The 26349-nt window shown below is 36.9% G+C and overlaps 5 protein-coding genes across 12 annotated transcripts in view; all 5 read left to right on the forward strand.

The window, feature by feature from the left end:
• The window catches only part of LOC104818278 (leucine-rich repeat receptor protein kinase EMS1-like), a 4284-nt gene extending 2802 nt beyond the window's left edge, over positions 1–1482 (forward strand). The window contains exon 2 of one of the 2 annotated variants that reach the window (XM_010547789.2): positions 8–1482. In XM_010547789.2, coding sequence (XP_010546091.1) covers positions 8–1367 — 1360 coding nt within the window. In that variant the 3' untranslated portion in view covers positions 1368–1482. The other variant, XM_010547791.2, reaches the window with a different exon arrangement.
• Positions 1483–4576: 3094 nt separating this feature from the next.
• On the forward strand, positions 4577–11309 carry LOC104818280 (protein MEI2-like 1). 5 transcript variants are annotated; one of them, XM_010547799.2, is made up of 14 exons: positions 4577–5081; positions 5637–5817; positions 6007–6241; positions 6499–6929; positions 7047–7205; positions 7343–7459; positions 7530–7698; positions 7827–8225; positions 8706–9354; positions 9507–9591; positions 9694–9762; positions 9872–10051; positions 10528–10748; positions 10833–11309. In XM_010547799.2, the coding sequence occupies exons 2-13, from the start codon at positions 5758–5760 to the stop codon at positions 10723–10725; spliced, it is 2751 nt and encodes a 916-aa protein (XP_010546101.1). In that variant the 5' UTR covers positions 4577–5081; positions 5637–5757; the 3' UTR covers positions 10726–10748; positions 10833–11309. The 5 variants fall into 5 exon arrangements, with proteins under 5 accessions (XP_010546101.1, XP_010546100.1, XP_010546097.1 ...); XM_010547798.2 differs by having other exon boundaries at positions 4578–5081; positions 10528–10767; positions 10833–11307; XM_010547795.2 differs by having other exon boundaries at positions 4578–5081; positions 10528–11307.
• Positions 11310–11451: 142 nt separating this feature from the next.
• LOC104818279 (polynucleotide 5'-hydroxyl-kinase NOL9-like) lies at positions 11452–15127 on the forward strand. Of its 3 annotated transcripts, none has more exons than XM_010547792.2 (10): positions 11452–11807; positions 12113–12288; positions 12653–12750; positions 12892–12931; positions 13023–13180; positions 13291–13474; positions 13978–14155; positions 14251–14350; positions 14605–14732; positions 14943–15127. In XM_010547792.2, exons 2-10 carry the CDS (start codon positions 12125–12127, stop codon positions 14994–14996), a joined length of 1104 nt encoding a protein of 367 aa, XP_010546094.1. In that variant the 5' UTR covers positions 11452–11807; positions 12113–12124; the 3' UTR covers positions 14997–15127. The 3 variants fall into 3 exon arrangements, with proteins under 3 accessions (XP_010546094.1, XP_010546095.1, XP_010546096.1); XM_010547793.2 differs by having other exon boundaries at positions 12116–12288; XM_010547794.2 differs by lacking the exon at positions 11452–11807 and adding an exon at positions 12360–12440 and having other exon boundaries at positions 12196–12288.
• Positions 15128–15941: 814 nt separating this feature from the next.
• LOC104818282 (protein BONZAI 2-like) lies at positions 15942–20136 on the forward strand. The gene is made up of 16 exons (XM_010547800.2): positions 15942–16243; positions 16387–16434; positions 16648–16796; positions 16894–16942; positions 17180–17236; positions 17327–17515; positions 17614–17748; positions 17876–17937; positions 18028–18124; positions 18217–18331; positions 18524–18600; positions 18690–18827; positions 18927–19091; positions 19296–19409; positions 19502–19598; positions 19762–20136. The coding sequence occupies exons 1-16, from the start codon at positions 16085–16087 to the stop codon at positions 19857–19859; spliced, it is 1749 nt and encodes a 582-aa protein (XP_010546102.1). The 5' UTR covers positions 15942–16084; the 3' UTR covers positions 19860–20136.
• A 2524-nt stretch (positions 20137–22660) lies between these two features.
• Positions 22661–24482, forward strand: LOC104818283 (ethylene-responsive transcription factor ERF114). Its single transcript, XM_010547801.2, has 3 exons — positions 22661–22720; positions 23074–23344; positions 23772–24482. Exons 1-3 carry the CDS (start codon positions 22661–22663, stop codon positions 24314–24316), a joined length of 876 nt encoding a protein of 291 aa, XP_010546103.2. The 3' UTR covers positions 24317–24482.
• The last annotated feature ends 1867 nt before the right edge of the window (positions 24483–26349 follow it).

The following is a 26349-nucleotide window of genomic DNA, read 5'->3' on the forward strand; positions in this document are numbered from 1 at the left end:
CTTCCGATTTTGGCAATCTTATGCAGCTAGAGTACCTGGACGTTTCTCGGAACAGGCTATCTGGACAGATACCAGACAAGATTTGTGCTTTGCCAAATCTGCATTTCCTGAGGTTTTCGGACAACATGTTCAAAGGGGATGTGCCCAGCAGCGGCATTTGCAAGAATCTGACAAAGATTTCGTTTTCGGGGAACAAAGGCTTGTGTGGAAGAATAACCGGATTGCAATGCAAGATCAGAGACCGAACAAACTTGCCAAACTCTTGGGGGCTTGCAGGAATTGTGATCGGGAGCATATTCCTCGTCTCTGCAACTGTTCTTTCTCTTCGAAGATGGGCGGTAAAAAACTCGAGGCACAGAAATACCGAGAGAGCTGAGGAACGAAAACTGAAAAGCTACATTGACCCGAACCTCTACTTCCTGAGCAGCGGCAGCAGATCAAAGGAGCCCTTAAGCATTAACGTGGCTACATTCGAGCAGCCACTTCTCAAGCTGAGCCTTTCAGACATTCTCGTGGCGACAGAAAACTTCTGCAAGAAGAACATCATAGGAGATGGCGGCTTCGGAACTGTGTACAAAGCGTCGTTACCCAGTGGTAAAACGGTGGCAGTGAAGAAGCTGAGCGAGGCAAAAACGCAGGGAAGTCGAGAATTCGTTGCGGAAATGGAGACACTGGGCAAAGTGAAGCATCCCAATCTGGTTTCTTTGATGGGTTACTGCTCTTTTGGGGAAGAAAAGCTTCTGGTATACGAATACATGGTGAATGGAAGCTTGGACCACTGGTTAAGGAACCAGACAGGGATTCTCGAGGTTCTGGACTGGTCCAAACGTCTGAAAATCGCGACGGGGGCTGCCTGCGGGATTGCGTTTCTCCACCATGGATTCATCCCTCACATCATACACCGAGACATCAAAGCCAGCAACATTCTCCTGGACGAGGAGTTCGAGCCAAAGGTTGCGGATTTCGGGCTTGCCAGACTGATCAGCGCGTGCGAGAGCCATGTCAGCACGGACATAGCCGGGACATTCGGGTATATCCCGCCGGAGTACGGACAGAGCGGCCGGGCCACGGCCAAGGGAGATGTGTACAGCTTCGGGGTGATATTGGTCGAGCTGGTGACGGGGAAGGAGCCGACGGGGCCTGAGTTCAAGGAGAGTGAAGGGGGGAACTTGGTTGGATGGGTGTTTCGGAAAATCAGACAGGGGAATGGTGCGGAGGTTCTGGACCCGCTGGTTCTGACGGCGGAATCGAAGCCGTCGATGCTCAGGGTGCTGAAGATAGCCGTGCTTTGCCTTGCGGAGGCGCCGTCAGGTCGGCCCACCATGCTCGACGTGTTGAAGGTCCTGCAGAGGGAGGGGTGTGTTTAGGGTTTTACGCGTGGTGAGGGGGTTTCTTGCTGTTCACGTAACTGCTAACAAAAGAAAAGTAGTGTTAGGGTTTGTAGAACTAATGGTGCGGTCCCACTTTCCAAGTTAAATCTTTACATAATCCACTCTTTATACGTACATATACATATATATATATATATGGACGTAGTTAGAAGGATCGGTTGTCGCAGTTATATAACCAGAAGATGATACTCTTCTCCGAATTTTCTATAGAGGTTTTTTTAATTAACATTAAATTAGAGAGAATTAGAGGATAGATTCTTTAGCAAACACACGTGGTATTTGACACCTGTTTCATATATATATATATATATATATATATAGTGGCAGAGCGAGAGTAATTTATAATCGGGAGCCTAATGTATAATCGGAATATTGTACGGACAAATTTAATTTCATTGGAGAAATTTAACGATTTTGATTAAAAATTTATATAATTTACAAAGCAATTAAACATTTTTTTATTTAACAGTGGGGCATTACCTTGTACATGGGTCCACCCATATATATATATGGGTATATATATACATATATATGGGGATGTTCCGACGATATTATGGTCGAATACAACGATAGAATGAAATGTATATATGTTCAATAAATTTGAATATCGGTCAACCCTTACAAAAATATATATATGTGTGTGTGTGTGTGTATAGTCATAAAAGGTGTGTGATTACATATCGAAGCCAAAGTTCAAAGTTTGTGGAAAATGTATTTTTTGACACGTTTCATTTGCAGGTCATTTAATAAACGAGGGAGATTCCATTGGAGAATTGCGGACAACTGGTTGTATTTGATTTTATAATTATTTAAATTTGGTCTTGTGATTGATTATACACAGTTTTAGAATTAATAATCGTTATTTCACCGATACAATTACTATAATATATATATATATATATATGTAATATGTATATGTGCATGTGGAACCTAAGAAAAAATCTTATAGATGCGTGCGTTGTGTTTGCTAACACATGTTTTTAGTTTTTAAGGAAAAATCCCTTTGCCAACTGGCATAGTCTCTACCAGAGGCGGAAGCAGCTAGTGAGCATATGGGCTTTCATGGGCTTTTTATGAGCCATGCTAACATTTTAATGGACTTTTGACGGGCCGTGTTACTCACCTACGGACGGTCATTAAATAATATTTATACCATATGGATAACGAATGTGTCATTAACATTCACTAATCAGTCCATCAATATATATATATATATATATATATATTTGTATTAGTATAATTATCCAATGATAACTCAAAAAGTTCCCGCTTCCTCGACTCCCCCATTGGTTATTGTTCCTGTCTTGCTCTTCTGTCCAACCGTATTCTCCAAGATTTAGCACGTGAAAGATTTATTATTCAACCGATTAAACGTTTTATTTAAATATGATTAAGTAAAGTATTCTGGGGGGGGGGTTTATGTCGGGTTAGAAACATATTTTTTTTATAAAATATCTATTTAAATCTTACTTATCTATAAATCCGAAATTTTCTAATTTCGAAGATATTTTTATGATAATAAACATTAAATTTTATCTTTAATAAATAATTTTTAATCGATCCATCATCACAAGGATGATTTGGAATTTAAATAAATTCATAACGGAAGTATCATAATTCATAATAAAATACTAAGCACTCCGAGGTTGTAGGTAGCCATGTGAGAGTAGCGTGATTCTATTGTAATCAAGGATCTATGATTCGGTACTAATCATAATTAACCCGTAATTACTATTACGTCGTTTATTAAAAAAACTGGATATATGTTGCGGTGTTGGGTCGGGTTTGTTAAACACTGAAGTGATTAGCATTGTTTAATGCAAAGCTGACGTCAGCGGATAAATCTGACGGCCCGCAAGGGGAGAGGTGCACGGACATGAAGGTGGAGAAGTGAGCAGATAACCAAAGCCCAGAAGATTTCCTGGCGCAGCTTTGATGACTTGGACCAATGAAAAGTCGACACCTGGAGGAAAATTTGATACAGAATATTTTCCCAACAACAATAAAGGTTTTTTTTTTTTTTTGTTTGTGTACGAAATGCCATTTACAGTTACACCGAAATTTTATAATTTCTCATGCAAAATACTATTTAAATTGGGATATAAAAGATAGACTTTTATAAGGTATAGTTTACTAGGTTATCTATATATATATATATATATAATCTTTATTTCTAAAAGATGAAATGTTTATTTTTGTTTTCCGATTTAAAAATTACCTATTTCTACATATAAGCCTATGATGCCATTAGTAGACCCGACGATGAGTGTCGTATACGACATCTCTTCGGTGGTATTCAATTTACAATTTTTATATTTAAATTTTAAACATCTTAATATTAAAATGCATAAAATTTTAATTTTAGAAGTACGGCAAATTAACATTGTCTATTTGTATATTCTATAGAAAGAGACATTTTTTTATATTGGAAAACAAAATGAAACATTAATCTTTCAGAAATAGGCCGGCATTTAGCATTCCAAGAAATACAAATTGAAGTTTTTTATTATTGTTATATATATATATATATATATATATATATATAAATAATTTACGAGAGGTTCTGGTTTTAAAATTTAAATCCGCCATTTTTTATTTTTTCATCTTCTAGATTTTACTTTGTTACGAGAAAGAATCGTTAGAGGTTTTTTCATTTTTTGCGGTTTTAGGTGAATTTTCCAATTAGAATTTCTGTTATTAATAAAAACAAACTAAATAATTTTAAGTTGAGAAGGAGGATATTTAAAAAGTTAAAAATCCAAAATTTCCTATAATTTTTCGAAATCTATCGTAAAAAGTTCCAACCTAATAAAATATAAAATCGGATTTAAGTTTCAAAACCAACTCCAACGATATTAAAATGTCATAATGTCAACATTGAATTCGATATAATACACAAAGAAAAAAAAACATCCTAAAAAAATACGATTTGACTAGGAAAAAAAAAGAATTAACCGCAACTATTTCTGTAATTGTTTTTTTTTTTGTTCAAAAAATGAAATTAATTTGTTTTAATTTAAGAAACGTGTTTCAATCCGAATCCAACGGTTCCGGTTAAAGCTCGTACCGTATCGCTAGATCCATGGCACATACACCTTAGTAAAATCTCCTTGTCAAATCTTCGTGTTTTTTTCCGTCTTTTGTCTTCTTCCTTCCATTTTTTTTTCAAACCAACTAGAAAAAAGAAACAAACTCTCTCTCCTCTCTGTTTCTCTCTCTAGGAGAGAACGCCGGAATCGAGCGGTCTCCGGCGGAGCCTCGCCGGAATTCTGCACCTGCGGTCGTTTCCCCATTCGTCTGTACGAAGGATCCGTTGGCACGCCGCCGTATCGTTGGGGGAGGGGGAATTTGAGAAACTTTTTTTTGACGCCGATTCACTTTTTTTCCTCGTCGTGGTGGATTTGTTTTTTTTTGGGGAATTAAATATTCTCTGATGGTTGTGATTGGATAGAAGGAAACAAAAAAGCAAAGGAGGAAGATAAAAGAGAAGGCAAAATTATTCTGTTCTCTCTCCTTCTCTCTCTACATCTACGGTGCTGCATTTTCCTTCTGGTTTCCGATGCCGTGAGGGAGGTTTGTGAGATCCGTTCATTAGTTGTCGAAGCTGTTTGCTAAAAAGCTGGTTCGGCTTTGTTTTGGAGGAATTCAGAGAGAAGAAGCAGAACCTGAATTGGGTTTGTTCAGAATTAGGTGAGTTTCAAATATTTGCGGTAGTTGTTGCTTAGGGTTTTCCTCTTTTTTTTTTCGGGTGAATTCTTTTCGTGATGTTTTTTTTTTTTTTGAATTTGGGAAGAGTTGGGTTTCCTTTCTGGTATTATTACTCTCACAAGGATCCGAAATTAGGCGAATTGTGGTCTTCTCGCGGCTGAAATCACGAATTGTGTCGCCGCGGGTATTTCTGCTTGTGTAGAAGATGATTCGAGGCGTTGTTTTGTTCAACACGTTTTCCCTCTGCGAATTTATATGCACAGTTCTTTCTGCAGGAGAAAAAAGGATTAGTGAGAATTCCGAATTTGTGGTTCGTTTGAGCCCCTAGATTGCATAAATTTGCCAACTTTTTTTGCATCCCGTACGGTTTTTGGGTTTAAGTTGGTTTTGTGAACAAGAAAGTTTCCGATTTGTATCCGCGGAATACTTGATACGTGAGATTGGGAACGTTATGGTGTTAATATATGTTGAGCAACTGATGGTAGTCATTCTGTCAAGACTTGCTTTGAAAATGAGAAGTGCATTATGTTTCATCAGGTATTGGCTTTGATGCTGGTGCTCGTCCTTCAATTCCAGGGAAGGGCTATGTTCGGTGGATGCAACTAGTGAGTCATAGTGTTTGAGCCAGGTATAATCTTTTGAACTTTCCGTGGCCTGCATGATGCCGTCGGATATGATGGATCACCACTTTCATGAAGAAGTTCGTCACATGTCAGAGGTGACTGTTGGCTTTTGTGTATTTCGGAATCAGAATTTCTGATGATATAATTTCACGCTGAAGTGTATGGCTCGAGATTTTTCTGAGCCATTACGACATTATGCATCGTAATAATCTCCAAGCCATATTAAATGATGTCTTTTCTCTGCTTTCTGTAACTCCCTGTACTTGTAATGGTTTCTTGGGCAGAGACAATTTGGTTTCAGGAAAACAAATCTGATGCTTGATAACAAAGGCGGTGGGGATAGACCTCCCAATTTATCAAGGAGTCCGTGGACTTCTGAAAATTACCAGTTGAAGCCACAATCAAGCATGTCTCTGGGGTTGCCATCTGTTAACCCTAATGGGAAAACAACTACTATTGATACCGAGTGGGAAAGCAGTCTCTTCTCCAGCTCACTATCTGAATTATTTAGTAGAAAACGTAAGCTTCTGATTTGAGTTTTTAAAGAATTTTACCTATTATGTCGCACTGAACTGCTTTTCATTTACTTAATCTACCAGCCTGTAGACAAACGTGCTCCGGTCATATTTGTACTTCTAGAGAATACCGTATGTAAAAGTTTGGTGTTTCTTGTGTGATAACTTCAGTTCGTAGCATTAGGTTTGCACTGATAAATTGTCCTTGTTTTCTAGATACCTTCGATTGATAATATAAATTGCTACTTTTTCTTTCTGTAGTACGGCTACAGAGGAGTGATATGCTAGCGTCTCAGCCTGTTAATACAGCTGCTTCCCATCGCGAGATCGATGAGCCTTTTGAGTCACTTGAAGAGATTGAGGCGCAAACTATCGGAAGTCTTCTTCCAGACGAGGATGATCTCTTCGCAGAAGTGGTTGGTGAGATTGGACGTAAATCTCAAGCCAATAATGGAGATGATTTGGATGATTTTGACCTGTTCAGCAGTGTCGGTGGCCTGGAACTAGATGGAGATGTTCGTTCTTCTGGGGTCCAAATAAATTTTGACGTTATGAAAGTTCCAAACGGTGATTTTGGCGGCAATGTGTCTATTATTGGTGAACATCCTCAGGGAGAAATTCCATCCAGGACACTTTTTGTCAGAAATATCAACAGCAATGTTGAAGATTATGACCTGAAGGCCCTTTTTGAGGTACGTAATCTCAGCCACATTACTGGTTGTAGCAGGTTCTTATTGCATGACGATATATGTTATGTAGATATTTTTATTTCGTTTTGTTCCGTAATGATAAGAAATTATGTTGTCCAGCAATACGGAGACATCCGTGCTCTTTATACAGCCTGCAAAAATCGTGGATTCATCATGATATCTTACTACGATATAAGGGCTGCCCAGAACGCGATGAGAGCACTTCAGGATAAGCTGTTGTGGCGGAGGAAGCTTGACATTCATTTTTCCATCCCCAAGGTGTCATTTACTTTTCCGCAGAAAGCTATGCCTTTTCTCTGGTTGTTTTGGTTGCTGCTAATGCTATCTGCTCTTGTTTCATTTGTTTCATCTGTTTCATCATATCTTGCTTAAATTACCCTTTTGAAAACCATCAGGAAAATCTATCAGAAGAGGACATAAATCAAGGAGCGTTGTTGGTTAATAATCTCGATACCTCCATTTCAAGAGAAGAGCTTCAACGTATATTCGTTTCATATGGAGAAATAAAAGAGGTTTGTTTACTGATTCTCTTTTGCTTTGAATTTTACATTGATGCTTAAAAGGTGTTTGGATTGTTTGCAGATTCGTAAAACCACACACGAGAATCAGCAGATATACATAGAATTCTACGATATTCGAGCTGCCAAGGCTGCCCTTCGTGGACTTAATGGAAGTGAAATAGCTGGGAAGTGGTTGAAAGTTGCACCAGCCCAAGCAGAGGGTACGCGTAATATATCATCAACGCACATCGGTATATTCTTGCATTCTGTTTATGATTTTCCTTTTCTGAATGATTTGTTTTTTTTTTTGTTAATGATGATTTGTTATCTCAGTAGAAAAGAAAAAGAAACTCTTATCTACCATTGAAATGTGTTTCAGGGAGAAACTTCCCAGGAATAATAGCTTCTAGTTCCATTGATGGTGGATCAATGCGTAGTCTGCACTGTTCTATCAGGTCACCGGTGCACTCCCTCGCTGAACGTCATCAGAGTCTCAATATTCCTATTGCCTGGCCATCTTCTGCAAGTGTAATTTCTGCAAGCAAGCCAATTGGTCTTCAGGAGCCCAACCACCCTTTTGATAATTTGACAACGGGGATCCAAAGCATGCCAAATCTATATCCCCATTCTTTACCGGAGTATCATGACAACTTTGTGGGTGGTAGTCCATATAATTCGAAAACTTATTCGGAAATGGTTAGTGATGGCGCAAAACCAAATGATGGTTTTATGACTAACAAAGTTCGTGGGGCTGTTGCAGATGGGTTTAATGCAGGGGGTAAGTTCTGATTTTTTATTTTTTATTTGCTATACTGCCTTGATAAAGTTTTCTAAGATTATTATTGCATTATAGTGATCTAGAGGAATTTTGGTGTGGCATACTATTGGAGACCACAGTTTTTAAGTTAGGACAGAGATTATTCCGTGATCCAAATTTAGTGGTTTCCGAAATGCCACAGCAATGAAAACATAATTATATCTGGCCTTTAGTAACTGGCTCCTTTATTCATCTTGGGTGTAAAATTTGTTATCCTTGGGAAAATAGTACTGGTAACTTTCGGTGACATTCTGTTTGCTTAATATAAAAGGCAATTCTGGGCTGGAGTTTGAGAAGGTAAAGAAGCTATAACATTTATTATGTCCCTTAACAGAGTTTGGCAGTTGTTAAATGCTTTCCTAGAATCCATATTTCATGTTTTGCCCGTGCATATGCAAGATTTTTCTAGTTTGTCACTATTGATTTAATTTTCTGTTACAGTCATAGGATCTCCCATGAGTGAAAGTGCTCATCGTGCAAACCATGTTGTATGGAGCAACACTCATCAACCGAGTTTGACAAGTGGTATGATGTGGCCCAACTCACCATCACACGTCAATAGCATTCCTCAGCGCATCCCAACTGCTGCCTCATTTTCTAGAGCACCTTCTCTAATGGTGAACATGTCGTCGTCCCCTGTTCAACACCACATTGGATCTGCACCAGTAATGAATTCACCTTTCTGGGATAGAAGACAGCCCTTTGTGGCAGAATCTCCAGAATCGTCTGGCTTTCACTTGGGTTCTCACAGGAGCATGGGATTCCCTGGCTCTTCTCCATCACATCCAATGGAAATTGCTTCTCAAAAGATTTTTGCTCACGTTGTTGGGAATCGTATTGATTTAAATGCGGCAAATGCTGTGATGCGATCTCCTCAGCAAATGCCTAACCTCTTTCCCGGAAGGAACCCAATGGTTTCGATGCCGGGTTCATTTGATTCTCCAACTGAGCGATACAGAACCCTCTCTCACCGTAGAAGTGACCCTGGTTCTACTAATGCTGACAAGAAACAATATGAGCTTGACATTGATCGCATCTTGCATGGGGAGGACAGCAGAACAACATTGATGATAAAAAACATTCCTAACAAGTGATTCTGGACTACCCTTTTGTTTTTTGTTCTCTGTTCTATTTGTTCTGCGATCTAGTTATGGGTTCCTTCGAGTTAAATTCATAGGTTGCTTTTGTATTGTTCTTCATGTTTTTGTTACTTTTTCTGATATTCTTTTTGTTATGGTTTAGGTATACCTCAAAGATGCTTCTAGCTGCAATTGATGAGTATTGCAAAGGAACCTATGATTTTCTTTATTTACCAATTGACTTCAAGGTAAGCAACCCTCCTGCATTTTCTTTCTGTGGAAGTGGTGATGCACACTCCCAGTTTTCATTATTTGTAATATTATCTTTTTTTTTTGCCCCTTATCTGCAGAACAAATGCAATGTGGGTTATGCTTTCATCAACCTAATTGATCCTAAAAAGATAATTCCATTTCATAAGGTCTGATTTTCTGCTGTCATGTTTTTGCTTGTTCTCGTGCTCTTGTGTTTTTGAACTTAACAACTGTCTTTGATGAAAATGCTGAGTGCAATGTTTAAAACTTTCACAGGCATTCGACGGTAAGAAATGGGAAAAGTTCAACAGTGAAAAGGTGGCATATCTTGCATATGCTCGGATTCAGGGAAAAACAGCTCTTGTATCTCATTTCCAGAATTCAAGTCTGATGAATGAAGACAAACGTTGCCGCCCTATTCTCTTCCACACCGATGGCCCAAATGCTGGTGATCAGGTAAGATTAAAACCTCACTAAACATCACTTTTATTATTTTCCTTTCAAACACCCTATTAGTGTTACTATGTAAAATATTTTTGTACTAATCATGACATTATACACATTGTCCAGTAGGTTCCTGCGTTCCTCATTTTCTTTCATGCCAATGGCCGAAATGCATTTTCAAATGAATTCTTAGTTATGATTGCTTTATACATATTTACTATGCATTTGCATTGTCCAGTCCTATTCCAAACTGATGGCCCAAACTTGTTCCCATCTCCATTGTGAACATTCAACTAGGTTCTACAAATCAATTTCCAATTAGTCGGGTTATACTTACCGGAGCAAATATCTGGTTGCTGATGTTGATTGCTTGATGCCAAAAGTTTAATTAATTTTGGATGATCAAGCGGTAGCTCTTGGAAGGACTTTAAGAAAACAAACCATTTTTTTGTAACAAGTGGATGCCTTTGCTTCATCTTTTCCTGCAGGAGCCATTTCCAATGGGTACCAGCATCCGTTCAAGGCCAGGCAAGCCTCGAATGGGCAGCATTGACAGCAGCTATAGCAACAACCATAGCAGCTCTTCTGTTCTGGAAAACAGAGAAGAACCTCCAAATGGAACCGACTCTTCCTGTATGGAGAAACTAACCGACGGGCAACCAAATCCAATCCATCCAGTAGACTAACCTTTAGACGTACTGTGTGAGAGGTAAAAGAGAAAAAAAAAGGTAAAAACTTTACCACTACATATATATAATCAGGGGGGGGGTTCACCTGACTAATCATTTTGCAGTAGAGGAGGACAAAAGTTTTGGGAGAATCATAAAACCCGTGGAGCGGAGCCCTTCCCCGCTTCACAAATTTTGGTTGTATCATCATCTGGCGTCGTTAGGGACGGGTATTTGTTTATTTTCGGCTGCAGTCCAAGGTCGGGTACCAAGTTTTTTAGAACATGGACTGCAGAAATACCCTGGCTCTGGTGAAATTTTGTTGGTTTATCCATTCCATACCACATCAATGGCTGTGACTAAAAAGACATTGTTGCAGATAGGTCCCAGAGAAATCTGGGTTTTTTTTTTGTGCGTGTTGATGAGTCTAAGGACGTAACTTAGTGATGGGCAAATCGCAGGTCGAGGAGTTGTCGTGTGGGGATTCTTTTGTTTTGGTTTTGAATTGTTTATAGGAGGAACTTCTTCATCGGCGCTTGTTGCCATTTGCTTGTTACTCTCTCTGGTTATTATTGGAGTTCTGGCTGTCGTTTTTTCTCGTCTTTTTTTGGTGATCTCTGAGACAGAATTTCAGATCTTCTTGTATGTTGCTGCTTTATGTTTTTTTTTTATAAAATATATATATATATATATATATATATATAATATATATATATATATGTATGATCTTCAAATGTTGATTTGGTATGATGCATTATGCAACATATGACTTGGTCGATTTTTTCAGTTTTCAGTATCTATGACTGAAAGGTTCCCCGTCAGTGAAAATCAATGCCATATATATGTATCCTCGAACTTTCAGGAGCGTAAAGGGCGGGCCCAATTTAATCTTTATGGGCCTTGTTCGGACCAAATATATTTAACCCATTTTGGGAACAATTCAATTAAGGATAGTGTTTAAACTTTAATCGGGTCGGATTAAACCCGACCCATTAAAAACCCTCTCTCTCTCAGAAGCCGTTGCCGGAGAAGGAACCCTAATTGTCGTTTTCGACACGGTTCCTCCTAATCACCAGACTGTTTCTTCTTCATCTCTCCAAGTAAGTCTTAGCTTCTCGATTCCTGTCTTCATTTTTATTGCTGTCAAGTCCGTTCTGTTCTAGTGTTGATTCGACCCCCTCGATCCTTATCTATTGCTCCTTACGAATTTAGTCTTTCAAGGACAAAAGGACTTGTGGAAAAATACGGTTTGATAAACGTTGTAAATCCGCTATAGCTTCAGTTAAGCAATAAATTGAAAGAAATCCATCGTTATATTAGTTGTGAATCAGTGGGGAGTATTTTTGGAGATTTGGACTCAGTAGTTATTGATGGGAACCCTTAATCTTGACTTTGTTTCGAGGAGAAGACGGCTGCAATGTCGGAAACAGAGAGGAAATTGCCTTATGTACCAGATGAGTGGTCTGAGGCTGCGAATTCGGTTGCCTGCAGTTTCATCACGCCTGTAGCTCTGGTCTGTGGCCCAAAAAATAGCGGCAAAAGCACCTTTTCCCGCTTCCTTGTTGAAGTTCTTCTACAGAGGTACTCGATTTTCCTCTCTTCCAAATCCTTTTTCAAGCGTTTATGTTACAAAAAAGTGTTTATCGTCTCAGGATTTAATTGATCGAGTTAAACCCTTTTCTTGGGTTAATGATCCAGAAGCTACGGCTTTGCCTTACTATGGCAGTAATCCTGTAAGGGGATCTGATTCTATGGTGTTGCTCATAATGCCTTTATTTTTTAACCTCCTTGCAACATCCCTTTTTTGAAATGGATTCAGGAATTATAAACAACGTAAAAGTAGCGTCTGATTATCTGTTTTGTAATTGAAGTACGAAGTTGTTATCTTCTCGGTTTGTTATATAGCAAGATGAAGTCTAATTATCTGTTGGTTGTATGTTTGCAGGTACAAACAAGTAGTGTATCTGGACACCGATGTTGGCCAGCCTGAATTCACAGCCCCTGGTTTTATTTCTCTCACGTTATTGGATAAATCAATTCTAGGTAACTTATAGTGATTTTCATGTTGTTTCTCAAGTTCCTGAATTGATGAAGAACCTATTCATAGCCTGAAGAAACATGTTCATCTATGTAGTGAATCTCCTATTACTGATCAAGGATTTTATCCCTATTTCTGCTGTGTAGACTCAGATTTGTCCATTCCATGTGTAAAGACACCTGAGAGGTAGTTCGGTTCAAGCTTAGATATTGTCAGTTCAGTAGCATTAAAAGCCCTGATGTTAGATTGAGTCATTTAGATTCTTCTTTACATTCAGGTGTTTTTTCTTCGGTGATGTTTCTTCTAAGAGGGATCCGAAAACATATCTAAGGTATATATTTACCCTATATGATTACTACCAGTTACACTTCTCCCAGTCTAACGAGAGCAAAACTGGTCTGCCGCTCGTCGTTAATACACCAGGGTGGGTAAAAGGTATCTTGCCTTTTCCATTTTTTATTTCCTTTTCATTTGTGCCCCTTTCAACATTGATAGAAATTATGATACAAAATTCTCAAAATTTTGTGTAATTTTTGCTATTTTAGGTATAGGATATGATATGTTGGTGGATGTGCTGGGGTATGTCTCTCCCACCCATGTTGTGAAGATCAATATTTCTGCCGAGCCCAAGAACCTCCCAGCTGGGTTGTTCTGGTTAGACCGTAACCATGAGGAGACTGTTAATCTTATAGAGATTCAATCAGCTTACCGAGACAGTCTCAGTAGATCGTAAGTCCATCTGAGCACTTTTCAGTTGTTGCCTTGCTGTTCTGAAAATGGAAGCTCTTAGGCACAATAATCTCATTGTTTCACTATCCTAAGTGCACCAGCAAACAAGTGGTGCCATAGACAACCTCTTAACATGTATATGTTTGGACATACACAACTTACACTGTGGGAAGAGAGAAGAAAAGACAACAAGATTAAAAAAAATGTTCCTCATCAGACAATTGATTTGATTCTGTGCGTCAGATATCCACTCGAAATGGTGGTTGGACAGCAAGCTGTGGCTGGGTAAACTTACCCAAAAGTTTCCAGTTTGATGAATTATTAGGGAAAAAAGTTGCAAATTGGTGGCTGCATTTTGGACAAAATATAGTTAGTATATCTATAGGTCACTCACTTCTTTGCAAGTTGGTGCAGACTTACTTTGTGTGGGATTCATGTATTTTCTTCCAATTTTAACTGTGGCTTTTACTCTCTTTTTTTTTTGTATTGTTCTGCTTTGACAGTGTTTTAATACAAAAGGATACCCGTCTCATGCGGGATGTACGGATAGTCGCTTACTTCAGACAGTGCATCAGAGATAAGGAAGTCAGCACAGTCAAAGAACTCGCCCATGAACTCGCTTCACATACCCCATATGAAGTCCCAATATCAATCATGAAAATCGAGCATCTTCATTTTCAGGTGAAACATACTAAAATTAGAAAATTGTTTCCACAAATCGTAGCTTGTCTTTTCTCATCGATGCCAATCTTGATTTATTTATTGTTTCGGGTCAGATTCCAAGCTCTGAAGTCTTGTATAGTCTGAACGCAACTATTGTCGGCCTGGGCGTTAGTTCTGATGTGTTTGAAGATTTGCCTTCGTGTGTGGGTCTTGGTAAAGAGTTTTTTACCCTTTTATATAACTTTCCTTTCTACCAATGCATTCGGTAAATCCAGCTATTAGTTAGACATAATAAAAAGAACACTGAAGACTGGTGATCTCTCAAAACTCCATAAGGAATATATAGTATATAATTTTTTCTCATGAGTTTGTCTCCATAGATCCGATAAACTTTGCTTTTTATGGATTAAGTTGGATACTCGAAGATTGGATTTTGACGATTTGTTCGTTGTTCTGGAATCTCGTAGGGATGGTTAGAGGTATCGACATGGAGAAAGGCGTGTTGTACATCATCAGTCCCATTGCCGGACACATTCTTCAGAAAGTTGATATTCTCCTGCAGGGTTTGATTCAGATACCCACTTGCTTATTAGAGGTATGCATCAATCATAACACCGCCCTTTTCGGATTTCTCCTCTGGTTTGGTCGGTAACTAACTAGAACCTTTTCGGTTTTCTAACTGTTGCGATATCGAGTTCTGTTCTGTCTGCTCAGTAAGTAGGGCTCCAAGGTTTTTGCTAGTGATAGAATCAAAAGCTTGCTTGGTTTACCAGTTGTTTTTTTGCTGTTGTTGTGAACATTTCAGGTGAGAGAATACAGATCTCCCTACATTTCTACCAATGTTTTGGCCACAAGCTGAAGTATGGATTTCTTTTTGGGAAGAATCTTGGCAAAATAAAAATGGTTTTTGGTATATAATTATGTAGACAATTATGGTTAAAAAAAAAGAATAGTAATAAAACGATTGCCCTATATTTTTTTTTTTGATAAAATAGTGAAAATAGTATGTTTCTCATTACCCAACAACTTATCGGTCCATTTTCATTTTCATCCCATCCGCTGATATCAAAATATTTGAATTACTCGTAAAATATTCAAAATTATAGAAATTAACCGACCATAGGTTTGAAATCGGACTATAAACCCTGAAATCTAAATTAGTTCGAACGTATTCGAATCAAATACCATAAATTTGTGGTCCATTTGGACGATATTTCACAGAAACTACAATGCAATGAGGCGGTATTTTCCTAAGCGATTGGGCCACAGCTTTGGCGAAATTTCCCAGTCAAAATTTCCGGCTTCCATAGCAAAACTTTGTCCAAATTTTTACTTTGGTAAATGACCATGACATTGGGGTTTATTTTTAACTGAAACATAATCTATTTTTGTATGTATTTGCTTATATCTTAGATTATAGATCTTCTCATCATTTGACATCATTGATAATTATTACAAATATGGGTTTTTTTATTATAAATATTTTAGTGATATGATAATAACACAGCTGCTAACAAAAGAAAAAAAAATCATTATAAAGTTTTCTCTAAAATAATTTATTATTTTCAATTTCCTGGTTCTTTTTATATGAGAATAATTCCTCAAAAGAAAAGGATAAAAACGTCCGAGATTTAAAATATCAGACAAAAAGACAAAAATAACACGTCGACATAAATATTTGAAAAGAGGACTATTTGAAGATTTCTAAGAAATTAGTAAAAGATGTTTGGATATTTCCTGAAATATTCGCAAAGTCATTTTTAATCAGATTTTTTTTTCTCCTTTAAAAAGAAAAGGAGCTCCGTTAAAATGGAGTCAGAAGGCTTGGACACGACTGGGGCCCACCTCTTCCCTCCTTTCTTCCTCTTCTGCATTCCTCGAACTCAAATGGTTGTTTCTGTTGTTCGATCCAGGACCTGATCCACAGATTTCACCAGTTGATTTTCTATGGGGAACTGCTGCTCCGGTGCCGCATCCTCCGCCGCCGCCGCTGGCTTGGCCGGTGTTGGTGGAATTGCTTCCTCCGCCGCCGCCCCCAACGCCAACGACGCCGTTGACTGCTACCTCAATTCTCGCGGCTTCCACGGACTTTTCTCTCATATCGAGGTTTCCATCTCCGTTCATTTCTCTCTCTCTCTCTGGTTCTGACATGCGAAGAACTCACATGTGCTTCGATTGAGTTCGAGTTTCCATCGTTGCCTGATTTTCGTGTTTCTGAAGTTTTTTCCCTGTAAATGTCTTGTTTGCAGCTATCATTTTCTGCTTCCAATCTGCGAGACCGGGACGTGCTCTCCAAGGTTCGTTCTGATTCGGAGCTTCCATCCTTGAATCTCTGATCTCTCCGGGGTTTAACAGTTAGGTTGGAAATTAGGGTTTTAGTTTTGCTTGTTTTAGCTGGTTGACCATCAGGTTCATGGACATAGTTGTAGCAAAGCACATAACAATGGCTGCATTTGTCATAGGTTTAAAAAAGAAAAGTTAACCAGTTGTCTGAAAACTTTGTTTTTCAGAGCGATCCGATGCTGGTGATTTATACGAAAGGAAAAGATGGAGCTCTTACTGAAGTATGCCGTAGTGAAGTTGTTTTGAATTCCTTAAATCCTAAATGGATTAAGAAATTTACGATCGTTTATCAATTTGAGATCGTGCAGACATTGTTGTAAGTTCCAGGTCTTACCCACATCTCAGAAAAGAAATCCAAAGCTTACCCCTTTCTGAAATACATGACCTCTTCTTGTGTTGGCTGTAATGCTCAGGTTTCGTGTGTACGATATCGACAAGCAGTTTCAAAATTCAAGAGAGGAGGTAACTGCAACATTTGTTCCATCCACTTTCATTTTATTGAAATTCTTCCCATTCCTTAGAATTTTCTACAGTTACATGTGCGTGTATATCCATGTCGATTGTTTCTTCTCTTTTCGATCTGGCTACCAGCACCCACATGCTTATCTCATATCAGGCATGTTATGATCTAGTCTGGTCAGATAATGCAAGCCTGTCCTCCAAACTTACTTTTATTAACATGAATATGTTAAATTTCAGATGCTGAAGCTCGATGAGCAGCAGTTTCTTGGCGAGGCAACTTGTACATTGTCTGAGGTATCAATTGCATGAAATTCTTTTTAATTTTAAGCCGAATTACTATAAATTATATTGAGTTGATTTCATTTTTACTGATAAACTGTGCAGATTGTCACTAAATCAAACAGGACAGTTACCTTAGAACTCATGCATAAAGAAGGTTATGCTCCACAGACTCAGTCACAAAACCATGGAAAGCTTATTGTCCATGCTGAGGAGTCTGTTGCTTCTAAGACCACAACCGAGATAGTATTTAGGTGCTTAAATTTGGAATCAAAGGATATTTTCTCAAAAAGCGTATGTGTTATTCTAGGACTATATTCTCTTACTTTTCTATTTTGGGAATTATTTCAGACATAACGGTAACCTTGCTTTCTGTTTTCACTCGTCCTCAGGACCCCTTATTGGTGATATCAAAGATCGTAGAGTATGGGGTTCCAATCCCTGTGTCGAAAACCGAAGTCTTAAAGAATGATCTCAACCCAACATGGAAGCCAGTCTTTCTAAGTGTTCAACAAGTGGGAAGTAAGGTACCGAGGGTTTCTTCTCTTATCCGAGCTAGTTTGGAATGATATGCTTGACTAGCAACAATGATTCTCTGTTACTGTCTTCTGTCTCATCACAGTACAATTTCATTTCTGTCCTTCGAACACGCAGGACAGCCCACTGATAATAGAATGCTTTGACTATAATAGCAACGGCAAACACGTTCTTATCGGGTAACCAAAAATTTTATTTTTCATCCGTGTCATTTTGGGGTGACCATGAACTGTTAGCTGGATAATCCTTTTTTATTTTTGGGTGGTCAGGAAAGTTCAGAAATCGCTTGCAGACTTAGAGAAGATTCATTCCGTCGGGCAAGGAATCAATTTATCCTTACCAACTGGACATAAACATGAAGACAGGGTAAATACCATTAACAAGAGAATTCCTAGAACATTTATGTCTTTGTGTGTCGGATATCTAATACCACCTTTTTTTGTTACATTTGTTTCTAGACTTTGAAGAGCCAGCTTTATGTGGACAAGTTTTCGGAGACAGTCCAACATACTTTCTTGGAATACTTGGCATCAGGTTTTGAAATGAACTTCATGGTGGCAATTGATTTCACAGGTAGAGTCAACACCACTGTTTGCAAAAGATGTGAAAATGTTCCTACAGAGTACATCATGTGGAGAAATTTGATTCACCTATATATTATTGATATTGTTCAGTCCATAGAGGAAAGACAAAAGTTCAAGACTTTTTTCCGAGACTTTCCCTGCCTTCCTGTAAACTAATCAAAACTGTGTCTTGTCCCATCAGCTTCAAATGGAAATCCCCGCCTTCCAGATTCTTTGCATTACATCGATCCTTCAGGAAGATTAAATGCCTACCAGAGAGTGAGGACTTTATTTGATTTCCCTATTACTTACTTGCTGTTCCTAGCAAGCAGGAGAAAATGATTAAATTATCACGTTATTCTCCTCAGGCGATAGTGGAAGTCGGAGAAGTATTACAGTTCTACGACTCTGACAAACGCTTCCCTTCCTGGGGGTTCGGAGCTCGCCCAATCGATGGTCCAGTCTCACATTGCTTTAACTTGAACGGAAGCGGCACTTATTGTGAGGTCTGACCCTGAAACTGTTCCTGTCACATTCCTTGAAGGATGTCAAATCTCTGTATCTTAAATAATAAATTTAAGAGATTTCGGATCATATATTATCAGGTGGAAGGAATTCAAGGTATCATGACGGCGTACACCAGTGCCCTATTCAACGTCTCTCTTGCTGGCCCGACCCTTTTCGGCCCAGTGATTAATGCCACTGCGACGATTGCCAGCCAGTCGGTCGAACATGGTGGAAGAAGATACTACGTCTTATTGATCATAACGGTGAGTTTGCACATAGAAGAACTATCAAACAACCTAAAATGTGGGGTTTTTTTTTTGGTTTGAGAATCATAGTTACTGTGTCTTGGTTGGTGATGAAGGATGGATATATATATATATATATATATATCATATCCATCAGAACAAACACACCAAACATGACATAAACAAAAACATGACTTGAGTATTGCTCCTATATTATATCAGGATGGTGTAATAACAGACCTCCAAGAAACTAAAGACGCATTGGTCAGTGCATCGGATCTTCCATTGTCGATCCTCATCATAGGAGTTGGAGGAGCTGATTTCAAAGAGATGGAGGTACTTTTTTTAGAGAACTCAAAAGAGAGATTCTTATTCAACTTCAAAACCTTCTTCTTTGCCACTAACCCGTTTCGTGACATCGTTTATAGATACTGGATGCGGACAAAGGAGAACGACTAGAGAGTTCGAGCGGGCGAGTGGCTTCACGAGACATTGTCCAATTTGTCGCATTACGAGATGTACAATGTGAGTTTTTTTTTTCCTTCAACTCTGAATGCATAATAACAAGAGCGTGCGATCCACAACTAGGGGTGGCCATTTCGGTTTCAGTTCGGTTATGTTCGGGTTTGTTTATTTCGGTTTTAGAAAGACTGTAATCATTTGGTTTTATATTAAATGGAAATTGCAGATGGAGGAGAGGCTTCAGTAGTGCAGTCACTACTGGCAGAACTCCCAACGCAGTTTTTGACATACATGAGAACGAGGAAGATCACACCAAGTACCTGACCACGCGCGCGCACACACACACACATATATATATATATGTATGTAAAGACTGATGTGTGTACATACATACATGTACATGGGCTCTCATGCCCTAGAACGAGACGCCACAAAACGGCGACGTTTTAGTTGCATGAGGTTTGGTTCCCTTCTTTTAAACCGTACAAACTACAAAGTGAATTAATCAATCTCCCCTTTGTTTCGACTTTCCAGAGAATTATTGTTTGGAAGAAGTGAAGGATGTTTTTCTTTTGGAGAATAGAGGTTGGGGCTTTCTGTTTTTATTCATTTTAAATGTCTGAAATCTGAATCTGTAGTTGCATGAGGTTTTTATTTCAAAATTCTCAAAACGGTATTAATTTTAGAAAATTTTAATTTTAAAAAATGCTAAATAACCGAATTTTTTTAAATAAAAAACAGAACCGAAATCGAAGTCGAATATAATATAATAATCGATTGATATATTTTTTTGTAAAATCGACGGAACCGAATCAAATCATTCTCGACTCAAATCAAATACCGAGATGCTCACCCTAGTTCAAAGTGTTCTAATCAAAGAGATGGATGCATTCTGGATTTTTATTCTCTAAGCACACATAAGTCTGTCCCTTTATGTCATCACAAAGTTTTATTTTAAATTTAGAAAAGTTATACTTTTGCAAAGCAATTTCTCAAAACATATCTCATAATAGAAAAAATAACTAAAAATATATAGATTTAAAATTTTAATGTCATAAAACAAAATAACATTTTAATTGTTAAAAAGTATCCAGAATAAGTTATATATTTTCGATTCGATTGAAATATACATTATATCTTTTTTAAATTAGCGTTAATATGGATAAATATAATGGTTTTTTTAGAATATTTTTATTGATATGGAGTTTAAAATTGGTAGGTCATTGAATTTAAATTTATACATAATTTTTAATTAAAGATTTTTATCGTTTTTCGAAAAAAAAAAATTGTTACCAGAAAAATATAAATCATGTTTACTGATTGAATCTATCAGCTAAAGAGTTTTATACATATTTTTTATTTAATTTTTGGAACTCGGAAAAAATTTAAATTTATAGGATGAAATGTATGAAGATGATGATGCATTAGATTTGACTTCACCATTAAAAGAGCACGCGAGTTTAGCTAATCCAGTGATCGAATATCGGCGGTTATTTTATTTGTAGTTTGTCAAACTGCTAACCTCTTTGTCTAAATAAACGCAGCAGATTTCAAAGATATTTAAATGGTCAACTTTATTTAGCCGTTGACTTACGGAATCCAAAATAAATGGTTTTATATAGGGGCGGACGTTTCAAGATTATTTTCGTAATTTTAACAGTTCCATTTAAGAACGGTTTATTTGGTATTCTAAAATTTTTATCAAATCATTTTCGTATGTTATTTGATTCGGTTCGGTTTCGGTTTCGGTTTTTGTTAAAAAATAATAATTTTTCTTAAAAAAATTTTGGTTTTTCGAAAATTTTATAAAATTCGGTTCGATTATAGAAATTTTGGTTCTATAAAAAAATATACTGTTAAAACGGTACGATTCGAAAAAAATATCGAGAATTTTAGTTCGGTACGGTTCGATTCTTCGGAACCGAAACGAAATGCACACCTCTAGTTTTATATATCTATATCTATATCTATATATATATATATATGTATATATCACATCTCACGGATACTAGTCGCTACAAGAAAAATGAGAGTTTATTCCAAGTCAAAAAAAAAATTGGTAGCCGACATATAATCCTTTTTTTTATTTTGAAACTGGTGATAGTTTAGTTTTGAAAACTCAATTTATATATTGCAAAAGGAACAAAATAAATAAACTAGAGACCGGCTTTCTAATGCTGAATTAGTAAATATATATATTTTTTTTTTCAAAAAGATGCAAAACAACTTGTAATAATACTAATAAACTATTTACAACAGTCAAAACAGATAAAGCTGCATACGATTTTATATTATAAATTTCGGAATATGACCTAAAAATGCACCAAACTGTGACTAACCAATAATATTCTTTTTTAAAGTAAATTTGTTATCTCCGAATCTATAAATGTGGGCCTAATTAATAATTCAACGAAAATAAAATAAAAATAAAACAATCTACGCAATCGGATGATGCGACGTCGAATCTTCCAACATTGTTTGAACTAATTTAATAGGACGACGATGTCACACTAATTAAGAAGCTAGGGTCGGTCTAAATTAGATTTCTATATATAACATTTTATTCATTCACGCATATATACATATACATATATGTATATACATGGCAACAAAATATGTTTCAAAAGACAAGCGATTTTATTGGTAACCGACTTAGTTCCCCCGTGTCCAAAGTATATTAAACCAACCAAACCCACAAAAAAATGTATCTATCTTACGAAATTACAAGTTTGCCCTTAAGGAGCGAATGAAAAGAATCATACGGACAGAACACAAAGCACTCGAAATAGTTATAGTACTAAACACTACAGTTTGTCCCCTTTGATCAAAATTACGCGCACGCATGTCTTAACCTTCAAAAGAATCATTAAACAAAAAACATTCATTCTCTTTTTACATAATATATATATATATATATATTCATTTGGATCTTTCTAGTGTTCATATTTCTTTTTTTTTTCTTGAGCTTTTACCTCATGACTATATATATATATATATATATCTTATTATTTATTCACACGTTTGGTTATCCAATTAATTCCCATAATTAACCGAGAGGAACAAGATGCCAATAATGTATATGTACACACACACAAACGCATACATAAGTAAGTGTACACGTCGATATGGATAAAAAGATCGAACTCAATTACTGTATGATAGTTTTACAATTGATCAAAATTTGGGTAATTATTAAATTTCTTGTTTCACGGCTTTTGCATGAGAAAATTAAAATATCTTTAATTTTTTCACATTTCAAATATCTATACAATGTTTTTTTGGGTAAATCAAATATCTATATTTTAAGAAACACGAAAAAATAAAGAAAAAAAAAAGAATATGCAAAACTTTGTCGTGACGTTTTTGTTTTCGTCACACGTTCACACACAAACCCTCTTGCTATAAAAGCCTCAAAACCATTCACCAAAACCCTACAAATCTTTTTTTCATTTCTCTCCCCATCTTCTTGATGTCTGAAACGCCATCAAGAAACCCTAAAAATCAAATCCCCTGAAAAAAACAAACAAAAGGGTTTTAGAAGATTCTTGCAAAGGTGGATCCAAGAAATCAAGGGAAAAGGCCCTTTCGATCCGATGAATCGGAGAAGGAAGGGGCCGAGGATGACGAGAACGTATTTCCGGTGTTCTCGGCTCGATCTCAGCACGACATGCGCGTCATGGTCTCTGCCTTGACTCAAGTTATCGGAAGCAATCACACCAACCAACGTAATAGCGTCAATCCAAACGATCAGGCTTCTGTTTATGATCCACAAGACCAGAGTCAGCCAGTTGCTCCTTCTCAAGATCAAGGTATATAATCATATGTATATGCCCTTATTATATATATATATATATATCTTACGATTTGTTTTATACAACTATGCCCTTATATTATGCTATATTGGATGTGATGGTTAATTAGGAGAAATTATTGGACTCAGGCTCTCTATATGTATAAACAAATGGAATGACGAAAACATGATCAAATTTTCGTTTCTGCTACAGGGAAAGTATCTTTGTTTGTTTGTGCCGTACTGCCTATAATAGATGCATGTAAATGCATATGTACATATCTATTGTTATATGGGATATATATACACACACATACACACAAATATGTGTAGGCACATCTAGATTTAAAATATATATTCAAGAATGTGTAGAGAGCCGGACGTTAGTGAATCTTGATCTACCGGAGATTGTTGACTAGAAAAAAATTGCAAATTTTGATATGAAGGGAATTTGAGGAGGAGACACTACAGAGGAGTAAGACAAAGGCCATGGGGAAAATGGGCGGCCGAAATCCGAGATCCACAAAAGGCGGCTCGTGTTTGGCTGGGGACATTTGAGACAGCTGAGGCTGCGGCCTTAGCCTATGACGAGGCCGCTCTTAGGTTCAAAGGGAGCAAAGCCAAACTCAATTTCCCCGAAAGGGTTCAGTTGGGAAGAAGCATTGCAAGTTCCGAGCTACCAAACTCCGGTTATAACGCACCTAATCAGCCTTATTCTTCAAATCCACACATTGATATTCCCCACACAATGTCGTATTACAATCAATACTACCACAATCAGTACTATCAAGGCGTGAATTCTAGCGATATGCTGAGTTACAATTCGCCCGGTGGAAGCGGATTTTCTATGTTACCTTCTACTACGACGACAACTACTACGGCTTCTTCATATTCCGGTGGATCTTCGAGGCAACAAGAAGAGCAAGATTTCCCGGGTTTTTTGCATTTTGGGGGTTCTTCATCTTCATCTTCTCATCATTCGGGTTTTTGAGAGATCCTTATACAAGTTATATAAAGGGATTCGGATTTTAGTTTGGGCAGAGAGGAGATGCTGTTTCTTGAGTGTTGTGTGATTTATGTATGTTTTAATCTTCTTTTTAAGAGATCTAATTTGGGGCCCTTAATCTCTTGGGTGGGTTCCCCTTTGGTTTGTTCAAGTTTCTTGAATCTGCAAGTTGTTTTTTTCTTTCCATGTTAAGATTGTATTCTCATTCAGGTACACGCGTATCTCTGATATATATACACACTCAATGATAAACACGAATGAGTATATATATAAACGTGGAATGCATGCCTATATCAATGCATTACCTTGCATAACTCTTTCTATAAATACGTGTGTGTATATATATTTATAATATGGGCGTGTTTGTATGCACATTGCATACATTTTGTGTTTTTGTAATGATTTATACACCCAAATCCTAGAAGATACGGTGTATATATATATACAGCACACCCGTGAAAGGGTATGACGAGGGAACATGTCTTTTGATTAAGCGACGCAACTGTTATCTTCGTGATTCTCTAACTCTACGAAAACCTAAGGCATGTTATTGATTGAACGATATATACATATAGATCCGAAAATACGATTGACACCGAAATTCTGCAGTAGAGCATTTGGACCGTGATATACTGGGTTTTCGATCTCTAATCGTTGGATTTCTGACCCCCGATATCGAAGACAAATGTAGAACCGATCGAGGTTTACAATCGATCTAAACGGACACGCTTTCGGATTCCGTATTCCTAATTTTCTTATATATATATATGTGTGTGTGTGTGTGTGTGTGCGTGCGCGGATTCATACGTCACATACGTTGAAATTTGTTTCATAAGAGTGCTAGACAAGCTTATCTTCTGTGTTGCATTATTGAAGAAGCTTCTTGCGAGCTGTTTAGGTTTTCATCCGTACATATATGCATATATATATGTATATGTATATGTGCGTGTATATATAAAAAGTTTCCGGTACGAGGATAATATGTGAATCGAACGTGGTATTAAATATTCGATTCAATGTTATAGTGGTTGTGTTAAAATGGAAAAATGAATATGTGATGGAAGTAAAATAAGATTTGAGATATGATGGAGAATAATAATGGATACAATATCATTATGTCGAATATTGTGTAACTGATTTGTTTCCATTGTATCTATATTTCTTTTTTACTACGTTTCTTAATTTTTCTATAAATATGTATTTCATTTTCATTGTAATATAACAATAAGAAGAATAGATGTAGTAATAAAAGTGTTTTCGTTCTTTTATATTTTGTTCTTTCTTTCTAATTTAATTTCCGCATTTTATTTTTCTACATGTTGTTCTTTTGGTTAATTTCATAAGACGTAACATCAACGATCATATAACCAACAAAACATCAAATTAATAATAATAATAATAATAATAATAATAATAATAATTAATAATATGTAACCATACGAGAAGCAAAGAAACTTCAATCCACACGCTTCCCAAGTACGAGTGGGTAGGATTCGCTCAGAAAACGAACGTCAAACAAAATACTGCGTTGTGTCAATTTGAGAATTCGTACATCAATTCGTTCAACAACAACAAAAAAAAAAACTTGCACCATCTTGTTTTCTTTTAACAAAAATTTACATGAATACATGCATATACATTGTGTTATCAAGTGGTATATATATAAAAATATATATATATATATATAACTAAATACATGCTTTATACCAAAAAAAAACTAAATACATGCATGTGTGTGTGTGTGTGAACTAATGCGTGACATACAAAAATTAAGACGTTGAATAATTTAAACTGACTGTTACAAATTGAAATCATGTTGCATGACAAAACTCTCACTATTTTTTAGAAATTTGATTTCACGCGAGGCCTATATGTAAAAAGAATATTAGATAGCTATCTCAATACATATGTGTATGTGTTTATATATGGATATATAAATAAATATCTATACACGTGTCTTTTGGCATATTTTGAAAAGTTCCCACGCTGATCCCAATAAACTATCAACATGATAGATG

This window comes from Tarenaya hassleriana, unplaced genomic scaffold (assembly GCF_000463585.1).
Source record: "Tarenaya hassleriana unplaced genomic scaffold, ASM46358v1 Cleome29, whole genome shotgun sequence".
NCBI lineage: Eukaryota > Viridiplantae > Streptophyta > Magnoliopsida > Brassicales > Cleomaceae > Tarenaya > Tarenaya hassleriana.